The sequence below is a fragment of the Phalaenopsis equestris genome, unplaced genomic scaffold (genome assembly GCF_001263595.1).
Source record: "Phalaenopsis equestris unplaced genomic scaffold, ASM126359v1 Scaffold000192, whole genome shotgun sequence".
NCBI classification, from domain to species: Eukaryota; Viridiplantae; Streptophyta; class Magnoliopsida; order Asparagales; family Orchidaceae; genus Phalaenopsis; species Phalaenopsis equestris.
In genome coordinates, this window is record NW_018164634.1 from 161,361 (window position 1) to 176,490 (window position 15,130).

The following is a 15,130-nucleotide window of genomic DNA, read 5'->3' on the forward strand; positions in this document are numbered from 1 at the left end:
GCTGCAGCTGAAAAGCTGACAATCTGCAGCTGCGCCAAACAGACCCTTAATCGACAAAATTCTTTAGCTTGTTTCTTAAAAATTAAAATTTTATTTGTAATATATTAAATGAAAAAAAATCAATTTTTTTTTAAATTTCCTTTAATTTTTTATATTCATAATAAATTACTTGTAATTGTAAATATATATGTTAATTTAAAATTATAATGTCTTTTCTTTTGATAGAGCGAGCACTCAAACTCGATCGACAACTTGAAATTCTTTACATTATTTTGCAATCAATATGTTAGGCATTCAAATAAATATTAATGTCTTGTGATGAAGGAAAACATGATCTCTAATTCTATATTAATGGTAATATGCTTGCAATCCATAGAATGAGAACCAAACATAATTTTGATTTACGGTAGGTCTGATTGACTCATTTAATTGTACAACACATACATGCCTGCATGAATCTCAAGAAAATATAACAATAAAACAAAAAATGAAGTACAATGAAGGATGACCCACAAGCGGAAGACTAAGGGCCCAAGAATGAAAGACCCAGGGCACACAGGAGGATAACCGAAGCTCCATCAACGGTCCAACATCAGAAGGTCAAGCATTCACTCGTGGAATCCCGATAACCTGCCTAACCAGGTGGAACCCCTAAGCCAGGGTTGGAGGCCGATCGAGCGAAGGCTGCTCAAATCGAAGGCTAAAGTTTATCCAGCCTAGCGATGGTATTGATCTGCCTCTCCACATAACCCAACTCATGAGAAGAATGCAACATCTCCAGCTATCTCATAGGTGCTCCTGAGATTCCTCATATGAGGCCAAGAGCTAGCCATCACATAACCACACAGAGCATCCTCAAAGGATCGCTACATCGAGGAGTAAGCTAAATGTCGGGTTATGGTGATTCACCCAATGCCTGATCGTATAGCTTTGCTCTGCCGACATGAGTTCCTTATCTAGGGTTCAATAGTTGACAACCATACTAACATAGTCAATTGACAAAACCAAGTCGATCGAATCAAGTCTCGCCGACCTGAAGTTCATCAAGGGTCGTTCGACAACCCCGTATCAATGAAGGCGAACAAGCAGGGATCGAATCAAGTCTCGCCGACCTGAAGTTCATCAAGGGTCGATCGACAACCCCGTATCAATGAAGGCGAACAAGCAGGTCTTGCAAAACCAGAACCGACTAATTCCAGCTGACCGAGTAATAGGATAGCCGACTGAATGCCTATACATGTAAAATATCTAAAATATCATGTAATATCTCCATTAAATGTGAGACAAATATATAATTTTATATATTACACTGCTTCTTTTCTAAATTGTTGTATTATTTCCTCTTAAAAGACTAATAAAAAATTTAAATTATTGTTCATTATTGTGTCATTTCCCTCTCTCTCTCTCTCTATCGTGTTTTACATTCAATTCCTTGGTTGCAATTCTCGGACAAAGCAGAATCCAACAATAACAGATATAATTGTTGCTTGAGTGAGGCTGGCTCAAAATTCTAACTTGCTCTAAAGTGTTATTTAAAAAATCAAACAAAGTATCCACATAATAAATTAAATTTTAAAAATTATATTAATTTATCTTAACTCTTGATCAGGATATTAAAGTGTCATTATAAAAATCACATATTGCATGCATAGTCGGCGAGCAATTATTACATCAGGATAACAGACGCAAATTTGCGTTTAGAGTCCAGTGAACACTTACCACGTGGTAAGTGTGCTCCACTGTAATACATGAGTAGATTTTTTAGAAGGATGAGACCCACTTGCCACGTGCCACGTTCTCACTGGATTCTGGTCCGGGTGGAAATGAGGAGAGAGAAATCAATATTTTCTACCCCCCCCCCCCCCCCCCCTCTCTCTCTCCTCATTTTTACGTAATCCGCAGGACCCAATATTTTTTCCATCATCAACGCGACATATTGCACCGAAATTATACCAATGAAGCATGGCCCATCCATAGAAAACAACACATGTAACTAAAGCATACATACAAACAATTTAAATCAGAAAACCGCAAGCATCAAACGATGGAGGGATGAGCCATAAACACAGCCAATCAGCTACTATACGGCCTTATGTTGGAGCTCCCATTTTGCACCTCGTCCTTCTTCCTCACCCAGCCAAAGACCATCTTTCTTTTCGATTGCTTCTCTTCGTTGGATGGTTTATTAGTCTCTCCCATCTTCGCCTCTGCTTCCATATTGGCCTTCACTTTATCGTTGTACAGCTTCTTCAAAATGGGTTTTAGGATGAGCTCTGCCATTGCTGGTAATAGAATATCTTCCGACTATAACTTGTATTCTTATTCTTTTTTTCCTTTCTGGATCTGCGTAATGTTTAGGTTTATGGAGATGGCAAGTCGGTCAACAAATGATCTAAATTGGATGTCAGAAGCGAGGATTTGACCTGGTCTGATTTGGGTTGGTCAATGACTTCTAGCGCGTAGTTGAATGGTTGTTTTGATGTATGTATTTGGGAGATTTACATAGCATTTATCAAGTAGAGTTTTCTTGTTTTGAATGTAGGCTGAGAATCAGACTTGATTGACCCGAGATCGAAGCATACCTGCATATTATAAACGAATTTTTAAAACTGCATTTTTTTACTGGGAATTTACATACAAACCATACAATTTCGGTGTATTTACATTTTTAACACCCTGTTTTTTTTTTTAACATTTATACCACTCAAATATTTCACATCACATACAAAATACCACCATTTTGGCCTTTAAAAAGTAAAGTACATATTTTTTCATGCATATGTAAAGTGGTATTTATGTAAAAAATTGAAGTTTAGGTGCTAGATATGTAAATAGGCAGGAATGGAGTGGCCCAAAAAAATTTCACATCACATAAAAAGTACCACCATTTTGGCTTTTAGAAAGAAAAATGCCTATTTTCATGCATATGTAATGTAAAGTGGTATTTATGTAAAAAATTGAAGTTTTGGTGTTATATATGTAAATAGGTAGGAATGGAGTGGTTTACATGTAATTTTTTCTGTTTTTTATATTTTAATATTACAAATGGGAGGGTAAAAAGAAAGTTTTAAAATGGACTTGTTTATTCTATCAAGAGGCAGCACATGTCACATATGATAAGGTGGTCATGCCATGTTCAAGCACCATGAGACAATTTATCAATTTTAATTTTTTAACTGATTTCTTAATAAATTTATTCTCTTTATTATTATTTTTAATGAAAATATATGCTAAACATAAATTTTAATTGTGCTAGACCCAATGTAATTAGAATCACATAATAGCACTAGCTTGGTTTCCTAACCAATAGTTCTATTGGCTTCAATCCATACAACTATTTATGCATAAAAAAAAGTTCAAGTTCATGGGTTATGAATAATAAGTTTTATTGGTTAAAGGTCAATGCAATTAAAATCTCTTGTAGCACTCGCTTGGTTTCCTAAGAATTGTGGTTTGAGCTTATGGTTGTGGCCAACTTGAGATGAGAATTATATATCAATCAAGGACTTTTAGAATTCAATAATCACAGCTATTCATTTGTTACCAAGTGATTTTAGATACTTTGCACATCTTTGCTTGCTTCGCCTAAAGTAAAGTTTGGTTGAAAATGCGAAACTTGTTATGTTGGGGGTGGGAGAGATTCAAAAGCTCTGTTTAAAAATGCTTATCACAATTAGTTGTTCTATATTTTGTTTATTATAGTAATATTTTTTTTTCATTTATTTATATGATAGACTTTTTCTTTTCATTTTATAAGCGACTTTCAATTAGCTTGTTCAATAAATTAGATTTTTTTAAATAGGAAAGTTCATGTACGGCCTTCCCATATTTTTGACAATAAGAAGTTTTTTAGATATTTATAATTTGAATGGGAGTCCTTTTATCTGATCACTTAATGTAATATATGTTTTTATCAAACTTTTGCTTGTAAAAGGGTACAATGTATTGTTATCTAAGTTTTTCATCCTCGTTGAATAGTATTAAATAATTGTAAGACTATGATTAAACTATTTCATCCCATGCTAACCTAATTTTAACTGCATTTATTCATCTTAGAGTCCACATTTTTAACGAATTGATTATATGCTCTCAAAGTTCGTCTTAGTAATCCATTGATTATGGTTGTTCCATTCATATGTATTATGGGTGTTAGTAAACATCGATGTAATTGTGAAAATCAAAAAGGTTTTTTCAATGACCTTAAAGAGATCTAACGGTCCAAAAGATAAGAGGACGATGAAGGCAATCCACTGCAAGGAAATCATGAGGCCTACTCGACCAAATGAGCCAAGCCAACTAAGCCAAAGCAGACTGAGCCAAAGGGAAAAAAAGAAGATGACCGAGTGATCCAATTGTGAGCCACCCTATCGAAAAAAAGATAAGAGAACATCTGAGCCATCCACTGTAAGAAAGCCGACTCGATGTGATCAGTTAATCTCGCAGTGGAGCCAACCCAACAAAAGAGCTTGTCCCACAAAGTATCTCCTACCATCCAACTGAGACCTATATACTCCTCACGAGAGATCAAATATTGTCAAGAAGGCTGGATAAACCAAATAAAATCTACTGACCAAACTCAACAAACCAAGCTGACCTAGTTGAGCCTAATCAGCTAAGCTTAGCCGATCGAGCTAGAAGCAAGCGGGATGATAAGCCCACACTTGTAAAATATCATAAATACCATAGTGCAAAACCCTTCCAAATGGGGGTGAAAATGTAATATCACCATTGTACTACCTTGTTTATAAACATGAGAAATATTTCAAGAAGAATCAACACTATTAAGTACTATTTGTCACTGTTCATCTCTCTCTCTGTCTCCTCATTTACAATTTATTCATTTGGTGTGATTCACGGGCAACCTTAGATTCAACATCCTAAAAGGTACCATGAGCGTAAATCATGCCACTAACAAGAAGAGAAGCGATGAGAAGAGAATGACCTCACAATAGAGAGACTGACGAAAATATAGAGTGCACTCGAGAATTTGTGATCCAAGAGTTCTAAGATCTGAATGATCAAATGTTAAAAATCATCAAGGGTGCACTAAATCAAAAGCACGATTCGCAACTCCAACATGATGTTCTAGAACCAAATGATAGAAGAGGGCCCCCATAGGCCACAGATAGGGTTGACGAAGCCCAATATATTGACTCGCTGGGTTGACACTATTTGATTGACATCAGGTTGAGTGTAATGAAGCGCCACTAAAGTCATATAATACGTTCTCCTAGCAAATCTCCAAAGCCAAGACACTAGAACAATTCAAGTTTCGAACACTTGAATCTTATAAGCGATGGACGAACTAGACAGACCACATCACTTCATTCGCGTCGAATGTGTGTCTTTTCAAGATTAAAGATGTACTAAAGTGCCAAATCTTCTTCACCAGATTGAGGGATTCAACTCTCAGGTGGTTTAATGAATTAAAATCAGAATTAGTCGCATCTTCTGCAAACTTCAAGCGAATGTTTGTTGCATAGTTCGCTAATGCTAAGAATGTTGCACAGTTCGCTGGTGCTAAGAAACCTTAGAAGAGTTTTCAGGTTCTCTTGTAGCTTCGTAGGGACAGAGCGAACCCGACGCCTTTATCACTCATTTCCAAAAGAAAATATTGGAGGCTCATGATTTATAACATACAATCACTCATGCGGCCCTCACAGAAGGATTAAAGGAACATTTTTGTTACACACTGAGATTGAAATGATGGAAGATTCTAATCAAGTTATTGGAGTTATTCAATAATCATATTTTGATAGAAGATTTTGATACTCCCCCCCACTTACTTAATTCAGAACCAAGCAAGCCAATTACTATTCGCCAAAGATAACCACCAACGAAGAAAAGTGAAAGCTAAGACACAACCCTCACCTCCTACCTAAGTTTGCTTCGAAGATTCACAAAGACACTCAAATAACTAGGTAACCAACAAAGCCCATTACAAATAAAATCGAGTCCAATACCCTGAACGACGACCAACTCAGTATGAGGAGCAACCTCCATCTGGTTATGAGATATCCAAGGAGACACCTCTAATAGTCCCAATGCCCAAGATAGTGGAGCCCATCCAAAACGAAGACTATTTCAAGAAGGCAACCTTGATGAATGTTGAAGTGTATCTCCAACTCAAAGGAATATTGTGCGCATCATCATGACTATAATCATGACACTGAGGAGCTTGATCAAGGATTTGATCAAAATTGAGAAGTTGAAGAAGTTTTTAGTGCATGAAGCAACCACCCAGTGATAGAAAAAAGTTCTTGTTGAAGAAGTTTCAAGTCGATCCGAGCCCAGGTGATACACATGGGCTACTTTGTTCATGCCATCTTTAGAGAGGACGAGAGAGAATCATCTCTCTAAGCTAGCTTGAAAAGGTCTCAAATGAGTTAGTTATGTGCAGCCGCTTTGGCACCGCGATGTGGCTCAAACCCTCCTTCTCTTTTACTGACACAGACTTACCACCGAGGGTCAACCCTTACAACGACACCATCATCGTGACTATCTTAATTGATAACTACTAGATTGAAAGCATTCTTATCGACATCTGGAGCTCGGTAAACATAATATTCAAATTGATATTTGATAAGATGGGCTTAAGCACCTCCCGTTCTTCGGCCATGCCTGAGACACTCTATGGGTTTTTTGGAGAAAGGAAAGATGCTTTGGGAACGCTTACCCATCCAGTCACCCTAGGAGAAAACGAGAAGTGATTCATTGACATGATAGATTTCACATGATCTATTCCCCACCTACATGTAACATTATCGTTGGTCGCTCTTTGCTAAACTCCTTAGTTGTTACCTCTATGTATCATGTAACTATGAAGTTTTCAGATGATGGGGAATTGATCACTCTCCGAGGCAACCTAGAGCAGTCACACACTTGCTATCTCCATGTGATCGAAAATATTCAACAAGAGTCTCTCGAGCTTGACATCTAGCAAAGGAAATGCCTTCAGACCAGTAAGGCCATCCAAAAAGCCCTGCAGAGAATGAAGACATATGTAAATTTTTCTGATTGAGTAATACTTTTATTCCGGATCATGAGACAAACTGATCAAGACTCTTCAAAATCATCTAAACATCTTTGCTTAGTCAACCGCCAAGATGCTCGGGATGACACTCGAAGTTGCTTGTCATTGGCTAAACATCAATCCAACAGTTCTACCATGAAGCAAAAAATGAGGATGTCGACAATCATGTTGGACAAGCCGATCCAGAAAGGGGCGCAAAAGCTAGTGGAAGCCAGCTATATCTGAGAAGTCTAGTACCCGAGGTAGATGTTTGATGTATTCATGATCCAAAAGATAAACAACATATAACAGAGATGCGTTGACTTCACAAATTTAAATGTCTCATGCCCGAAAGACAAGTAACACCTGCGAAGAATTGATGTAGTCTTAGACAAGACAGTCTACCATTCAGTAATACATTTCATTGACACTTTCTTAGACTAACACCAAATTAAGCTGAGGTGTATTATTCTAATATAATACTTTTCGAGCTTAAAAAAGCTAGTTTGATCTATCAGTATCTGATGGATAGAACCATGCTAAACAAAAAGAGAAAAATTTAAGTTAACTGGAACTTCTAAGATTTTATTTTTAATAGTAATAATTTCACATAATTTGGGCTTCGACCCGCTGTACTGCGACGAACCAGAGCTTCCATTGATCCTTTGAGCCGTGAAGAGTGAGAGCGAACAAAATCGTACCCATACCGCTTCTATGACGACGGTGTCTCTTTTTCGTCCTCCTTCTGCCATTACTTTCATCTGCTCTTCTTCTCTTTCTTCTTCCTCGACTTCTCTCCCACCTCGCCTTTTTTTCCATGGAAGTAAGAATGGAGCACCGATTGATTGCCGCATCATCGGGAGAGGGAACTTAAAGCCGTCGTATGGAACTAAGGGGGTTTTACGCCTTCTTCCCTTTTCCTCTCTTGCTCTCGATTCCTCAGTCTCCACCGATCCCAGTTTTCTCTCCTCCTCAGTTGGATCTCCCCCACAATCTGTCTCTTTCTCCCAGTGGAATCTTGGCTCAAGGCATATCCTTCTTCTTAATATCACAGCCTGCATGGTAAGCCTGCTTTAATGCCTCGCCTAGGGTTGTATCTATTTTTAAATTCTTATGGATTTTAACTAGTTTTCAGAAAACACACTCTATGGTCGTAGTTTCCCATTGTTGAGCAGTTCCGACCATATTTACAGGTTGCTATTTCCGCCTCCTGGCTATTCTTCTCAGCGATTCCAACCCTTCTGGTATCTTTAAGTTTCACCATCGGAAATTTTTTCAGGAGACATTTATCAGTGTGAGCATTTCTATTTCTTTTTCTTTGATGTTGATAAGTGCAGGCTTTTAAGAGGGCTGCTGAATCATTGGAGAAGTTATTAGATGTCACTGCAGAGGAGCTACCGGACACCATGGCAACAATGAGACTGTGTGGGATGGAGATAAGTGACTTAACCATGGAGCTAAGTGATCTAGGGTTAGTCTTTTGAGTTGCCTTTTTCTCCTTCTCTAAGATATACACTTAATGGCAGCTAGAAATGGAAAATTTGCTGATTGTTACTTTTTTTTAATTTCTGTATTGCCGATTTCTGCTTGTTTTTGTATTGCAGGCAGATTTTTTTTTTTTTGGGTTAATTTGATATTTGGAGGAATTATCCCCGCTGACAGTGAGAGAAGCAGTAGGGAGGCCAATTTTGAACACTAATTCAAGCTAAATTTCTTAGACTGCAAGATCTAATTTTTTTCAGCACTAGATGTCTGAGGAGTGAAGGAAGAGTATTTTGGTCCCCATTTTAAGAATAAAAGGGATGCACAAGAGTGGAATTAAGTTGATGTGTTATATTTTAAAATTACGGGAGAGGGTAATTGAACAAGGTTATGATTTATTACAAAAATTTCTCATAATCAATTTGGATTTATGTCGGACAGGTCTACCATGGAAGCCATACATTTATTGAAAGGTTTGATGGAAAAGTTCAGAGAGAATAGCGAGGATCTACATATGATTTTTATCGATTTAGAAAAAGCTTATGATAAGGTTCCAAGATATATCCTTAGGAGAGTTCTAGAGAAGAAAGGTGTTGATATGACTTATATTCAAGTCATTAAAGATATTAATGCTAGAGTTGTTACTTGTGTTCGAATAGAAGGAGAATTGACCAAATATTTTCTTATTTCAATTGGATTACATCAGGGATCGACTTTAAACCCATATCTTTTTGCTTTAGTTATGGATGCTCTTATTGGACATTTACAAGAGGATGTACCTCGGTGTATGCTTTTCGTTGATGATATCCTTCTCATCGATAAAACTAGAGAAAAAGCTCAAGAAAAACTTGAACCTCTAGATGCTCTCTCCGAAGAATCGAACAACATCATCAAGGGTCCCGTCTTGGCCGTCAGATGCACCTTGGATCTAGGAGAAGTCAGTCGCCGTTCTACTCGCTCCTGTGGAGAGCTGGTAGCAGGCAAAGGGTCGGGCGACTAGCGCCCCTCCGAAGTGATTGGTGGCAGAAGTCCCACTAACTCAGCCTGTAGGCTGGCCACCGCAACGGGGCCGGACTCTGCTGCATCTTTCGAAGGCCCATCATCTTCGCGACCCTCCAATTGATTCATCTGCATGGGGATAACACAAAAAATTATTGAAAACCGCCAACTTCCAAAGAAAGCGTACATACCCATAAACCTATCTATCGAAGAAAGGGTCTACAAAAGCTTTTCTCTCTCTCGCAACGAGGTACCTCCGCCTCCCGACAGTGGTAGCTGAGGAGAGACGATGATCGCCGCTCCATCGAGCTCCCTTCTGCTATCCTCAACACTTATTGCAAGCAAGACTTGCTGGCCCTTGACAATCGTGTTCACATTAGGCCCAGATGTTATTGTTTCCTGACGGAGCTTTTTCAGCGACATCTCCTCAATGCCATCAGAAGAGTCGACTACATCGACCGGATCAAGTTCAGGCCTAGACCATTGTTCTTTCCTCTCACTCTTCTTCCTGTTTATAAGCCAGAATTTTGGGGTTCACGTCGACTCGACTCGTACCATCAGGCATGGCGTACCTTGGCTAGCTGAAAAACACTGGTGGCTAAGGGTGCAACACCAAGTTTATGATGTTATCAATAGAACACACTAGACACGGAACCCAAAGGGAAGTAAACTGTTCAAGCAATTATTGATTTTGATTTCACTATTGTTTGATTTACTTGTCCCTATCGTAGTTGTCACTATCAAGGAGCAGAAAAACTCAGGAAACTAATATGTACACGTCAGTATTGTCAGCACAAATCTAAAAGCAATCGAACTGCTAAGGATGATGACACACGATTGAAATATTAAATTCAAGAAACATGATCTGAACCGGTCATCTGAATGATCAACAGATTGATCAAATCTATCCTTAGAGAATCTGGTTGGCGGGCTTATCTACGGTCCCAACTGCCGAAGCTCCCAAAAGGTCGGTCAAATGCAACCAGTTGACCGATCGCTTATAACTTGGCAGAAATGATTCCTAAGAGGCTCGACGCTTTGGTCGACCGGCTGATTACCGTCATATCCGAATTCAAATTGTAATATAATTTAGTATCAAATCAACACATTGATTGCATTGAGGGCTATTTCTATAATCGCTCAATCATTTCGGTAATTAAGGGTTATTTTCATAATTACTCTCTCTCTTCTGTAATTGTACAAGAATGCCTCCTATAAATAGGAGGCTCGATGATATGAATAAAGGGACCCCGGGCTTGACGATTTTTTCCTTGGCCTCTCTACTGATAATTCACTAGCATTTTTCCCCTCTGTACTCCTTCTCCCGGCTCTAACTCTCAAGGCGTGTATTTCCAAAAGAAAATTCTGGACTCTACACATTCAAATTTTTTTATGGACCTTCTCAGCTTAAATATTAGTAAAACAGAGCAATGAACCTGGGCTTATTGCTAATTTTTCTATTATTAATGATGGATTTAGTAGTTGAAATTACACTTAATGCAAAATGTCATTAATACCTATTTGTTATGAGAACATCTTTAAATGATGTGGATCTAATTGCATGGCCTGGGGAATTTTAGTCTTGCGGCCATTTTTATGTTATGGTTTCTTTCTTTTTAGATGAATGGGGTTCATTGAAAGGCTCTTTTTGCCAAAAAAAGAAATTAAGAAGAATAATGTTCTACTTTTTTTTGTTTATACTGATTTAGATTAACCATGTAGTCAGGGGATAAAGCAAAGTGTGAGGAGCTCTACTCAAGCTGTTCGTGTGGCTGAGGAAAGGCTACGCCGTCTCACTACCATGGATCCAATAGGTTAGGTTATCATTCAATTGTTTCATTTCTAGCAGGAATATGAAGTAGTTATTAGGATGGAATGGTGCGTTTTACTCCATCTTTACTTTTTTTAGTATCAACACAGGCGCACAACAAAACAAAACAGATGGAGAAACAGCCCTTCGCTAAAAGAACAAGGAATTTACGACAAGGCATTGTCAAGGGAAGAGCCCTTTTTGGATTTATATTTAGTGTTTCACAATTTTCTCGATGGGCTTGGAAAATTTACATGTCACGGTGTAGAAGTGCTAGCAATTTAAGCAATCAGGAGCTACGTGCACACTAGCAGTGTAAGCAACCACAATGAATAAGACATTTTATAGGGTTTTTTTTGCTATTTATGTTAGGTATATCTCAAGCAATGAAGTAGGTTTATGCTTTTATTGTATGTTTGTAGATTACAGTTTGCTTTCATGCAAACGAAAGAAAATGAAAACGGAAGAGAAGCAAAATTAGATTGCAGGATGCTTTTGGGATTTTATGAAGTGAATATGGATATGAAATCACTCTTTATGTCTGGTTCATATTACATTAAATATTCTGCTTTTTTGGATTTATCGGTCTTAGTTTGAATGCTTTATTTTCAATGTTCTTTTAAGAATACTTTTGTAATTATGTTTTGCTAGAGTAATTTCAAACTAATATTGTTAAATCGCTTAAGGTAATAGTTTGTTCCTAAGCTTGTATGTCAACTTTATTCTTCTTCCTGTATTATTGTTGCAGTGTTAATAATTTCCCTTTCCATGGTGTTAAAATTTAGCTATTTTCCCTCATTATTAACAACAATAACAACAACAAGCCTTTATCCCACGAAGTGGGGTTGGCTACATGAATCCTATTAAGTGTCATATTTTCATTCAATTCTAATGATTAAGATCATTTTTTATACAATATGACCAAGTTTTTTTAGGTATACCTCTGCCTTCTTAACATAATTCGAATAAGAAACATCTACTCTCTTAATAGGATCATCAGATACTCGGTGTTTCTTATTCGAATTATGTTAAGAAGGCAGACATTGCAACAAGGATAATCTAAGATAGTCAAAATGCAGAAGGCCTTTAGACTCCAATGTAGATCTCCATAATTGTCGGTGTTTAATGTCATATTTTCTCTCTAATCTTGTCTGCCAGTGTAGCTACACCAACCCTATCACGGATATATTCATTTTGCATTTTGTCTCTAAGCGTCAAGCCACTCATCCACCTAAGTATTCTCATCTCAGTAACACTTAACTTTGTTTTATGCTTCTCTTTTAAAAGCCAACATTCTACGCCATAGAGCATTGGGCCTCACTACCATCTTATAAAATTTTCCTTTCAAGTCAAGCGGTATTTTTTTATCACACAATAGGCCCGATGCATTCCTCCACTTCAACCAACCAACTTGAATTCCACTACTAATAACATCCCTATCTATATCGCCATCACTTTGAACAATAGACCCGAGATATCTAAAACGATCACACCTTTTAATGATTTGATCACCCATAGTTACAACTGTGCTACTAGAGTTACTACTAATAAAATTACATTCCATGTATTTAGTTTTAGATCTACTCAAGCGAAGGCCTTTAGACTCCAATGTAGATCTCCATAATTCAATTTTTTTCTAAACCATTTCTCTAGTCTTATCCACAAGAAGGATATCATTAGTGAAAAGCATACACCAAGGTTCATTCTTCTGTAAATGTCCAGTAAGAGTATTCATTGCTAAAGCAAAAGGATATGGGCTTAAAGTCGATCCCTGATGTATTCCAACTGAAATAGGAAAATATTTGGTCAATTCTCCTTCTGTTCGAACAAAAGTAACAGCTCTAGTATACATATCTTTAATGACTTGAATATAAGTCATATCAATGCTTTTCTTCTCAAGAACTCTCCAAAGGATATCTCTTGGAATCTTATCGTAAGCTTTTTCTAAATTAATAAAAATCATATGTAGGTCCTACTTATTCTCTTTGAACTTCACCAAATCTCCCAATAAGCTTGAAGTTTACTCATAAAAATAATTTTATTTGTCTTTTAGGTGCTCTCATCTACTTCCGTGACAACATTGTTTTGTATTCTTTATCTTACAACTTTTAATCTTAAAATCCAAAACTAATAATTAATGAATACTTAAATTTTTACTTGGAATGATCTTATAATATTTACACTCTCAACAGTCTTTTTTTCTCATAAGAAAATAATCAATTTGTGTTTATTTGATCTATTTTTTATTAGTAATAATATGCTTATCTCTTTTTAAATAAAATATTAGCAAGAACAAAATCATATGCTAAAACAAAATCTAATATGGATTTACATTCTTTATTAGTCACTCTCAAAACTTAGCTACCATGAATATTTCTAAAATCTTCGACCAGCCCTACAAAAAGACCTATCACTTTCAATAAAAAAACGATAAGGAATGACACATTTATCTATTATTACACCTATACCTTTTCTAGTGCGACTCTTACCTGAATATCAAAGTTTAAAACCTAAGTTATTAATCTCCTTAGTCTTTTCTCCAATCCATTTAGTTTCTAGAATACATAAGATATTTATCTTCCTATGAATCATAATATCAGCTAATTCCATTAATTTAACTACTATTATATCTATATTTCAAGATCTTATCCTAATATTAGTTTCATGGAGTAATTTTTTTATTCTCATTGTTTTGTTTGTTGACCTCAATTAGTATATGAATTTAATGTAAGTTGCAATAATTGTTGGAATTAGAAAGTATGAGTACTAAGAAGTTCTAAACACTCCTGTAGGAGAATCCTTCTATAGGGTCACCTTTTTCTGATACTTACTCCATGCTTGGCTAATATTGTGCTGTAAGACTGACATTTCAAATCAGTTCAACAAGGCAATCATTTTATCTATCATTCTATTGTTATTTATGATAACCTTTGTAGCTATGGGACTGTAAACAAAGAGTCATTGTCTGCTATTATCATCTGTAAAGTATATAGTTTAAACTCTAAGCTAATGGTTGGTGAAATGTTACTATTTCTAAAAATATTCTCTGGGATCTGTAATTAAGCTTTTGGGGTTTAAGTTGTCCTAAATGATGCTCGAAAAAGAATTGGGTTGTCTGGCTATTCTATCTTTATGTTAAGTCAAAATAGTGGGAACCAGATGGAATATATTTGTGTTTTGTTTTCTTTTTTCTTCATCAAGTATGAATGGCTTTCTTTTAGTAAAAGTGGGAGTAGAAATAGTTATTTTAATCCTCATTATGTCTTTTTTACAATTTGTTATGGGTATATAATATACATATGCTTCTAATTATTCCAATCAAACCTCTTCTTTTAAAGTTAAGCAGCAAAGCCTCCCTTATTTTGCATCCAGCACATCATCTTTCTTTTATATGTTAACCTACTTTATCTCCACACAATATATATTTAATAGTGGTTTCCGATGCTGTAACCCCGGCACAACAATGCTCATATTTCCTTCTTTCACATTTTTTTCTTAAGCTACATGCACAATCGATAAATGAACCAAAACACACCCACAAACCACTCAATATTCCTTTCTTTTATAGAACTTAGTAATGTTTAATCTGGCTTAGAGTTTCCAAATTAACAAATTTTATAACATAATTCCAAATTCGTCCAAGTTAAAATATGATTATATATATTAAGGACCTTTTTTAATCCTCATGTTCATTCTTGTCTACTTGTCCTCAAGTCTCTTCCTCTTTTCTTATCACAGCATCTCTTTTTTGCATTCTATTTCTTCCTCTTCATCTTTGTAGAAGGTTTGAAGATGTTGAAGTTGAAAGTTGGTGTAGTTGTGTGATA

At 36.4% G+C, this 15,130-nt stretch overlaps 1 protein-coding gene across 2 annotated transcripts; it reads left to right on the forward strand.

Moving 5' to 3' along the window:
* The first annotated feature begins 7,619 nt into the window (after window positions 1-7,619).
* On the forward strand, window positions 7,620-11,814 carry LOC110022494. 2 transcript variants are annotated; one of them, XM_020721458.1, is made up of 5 exons: window positions 7,620-8,074; window positions 8,206-8,256; window positions 8,350-8,483; window positions 11,216-11,307; window positions 11,403-11,814. In XM_020721458.1, exons 1-5 carry the CDS (start codon window positions 7,727-7,729, stop codon window positions 11,612-11,614), a joined length of 837 nt encoding a protein of 278 aa, XP_020577117.1. In that variant the 5' UTR covers window positions 7,620-7,726; the 3' UTR covers window positions 11,615-11,814. The 2 variants fall into 2 exon arrangements, with proteins under 2 accessions (XP_020577117.1, XP_020577118.1); XM_020721459.1 differs by having other exon boundaries at window positions 11,414-11,549.
* The last annotated feature ends 3,316 nt before the right edge of the window (window positions 11,815-15,130 follow it).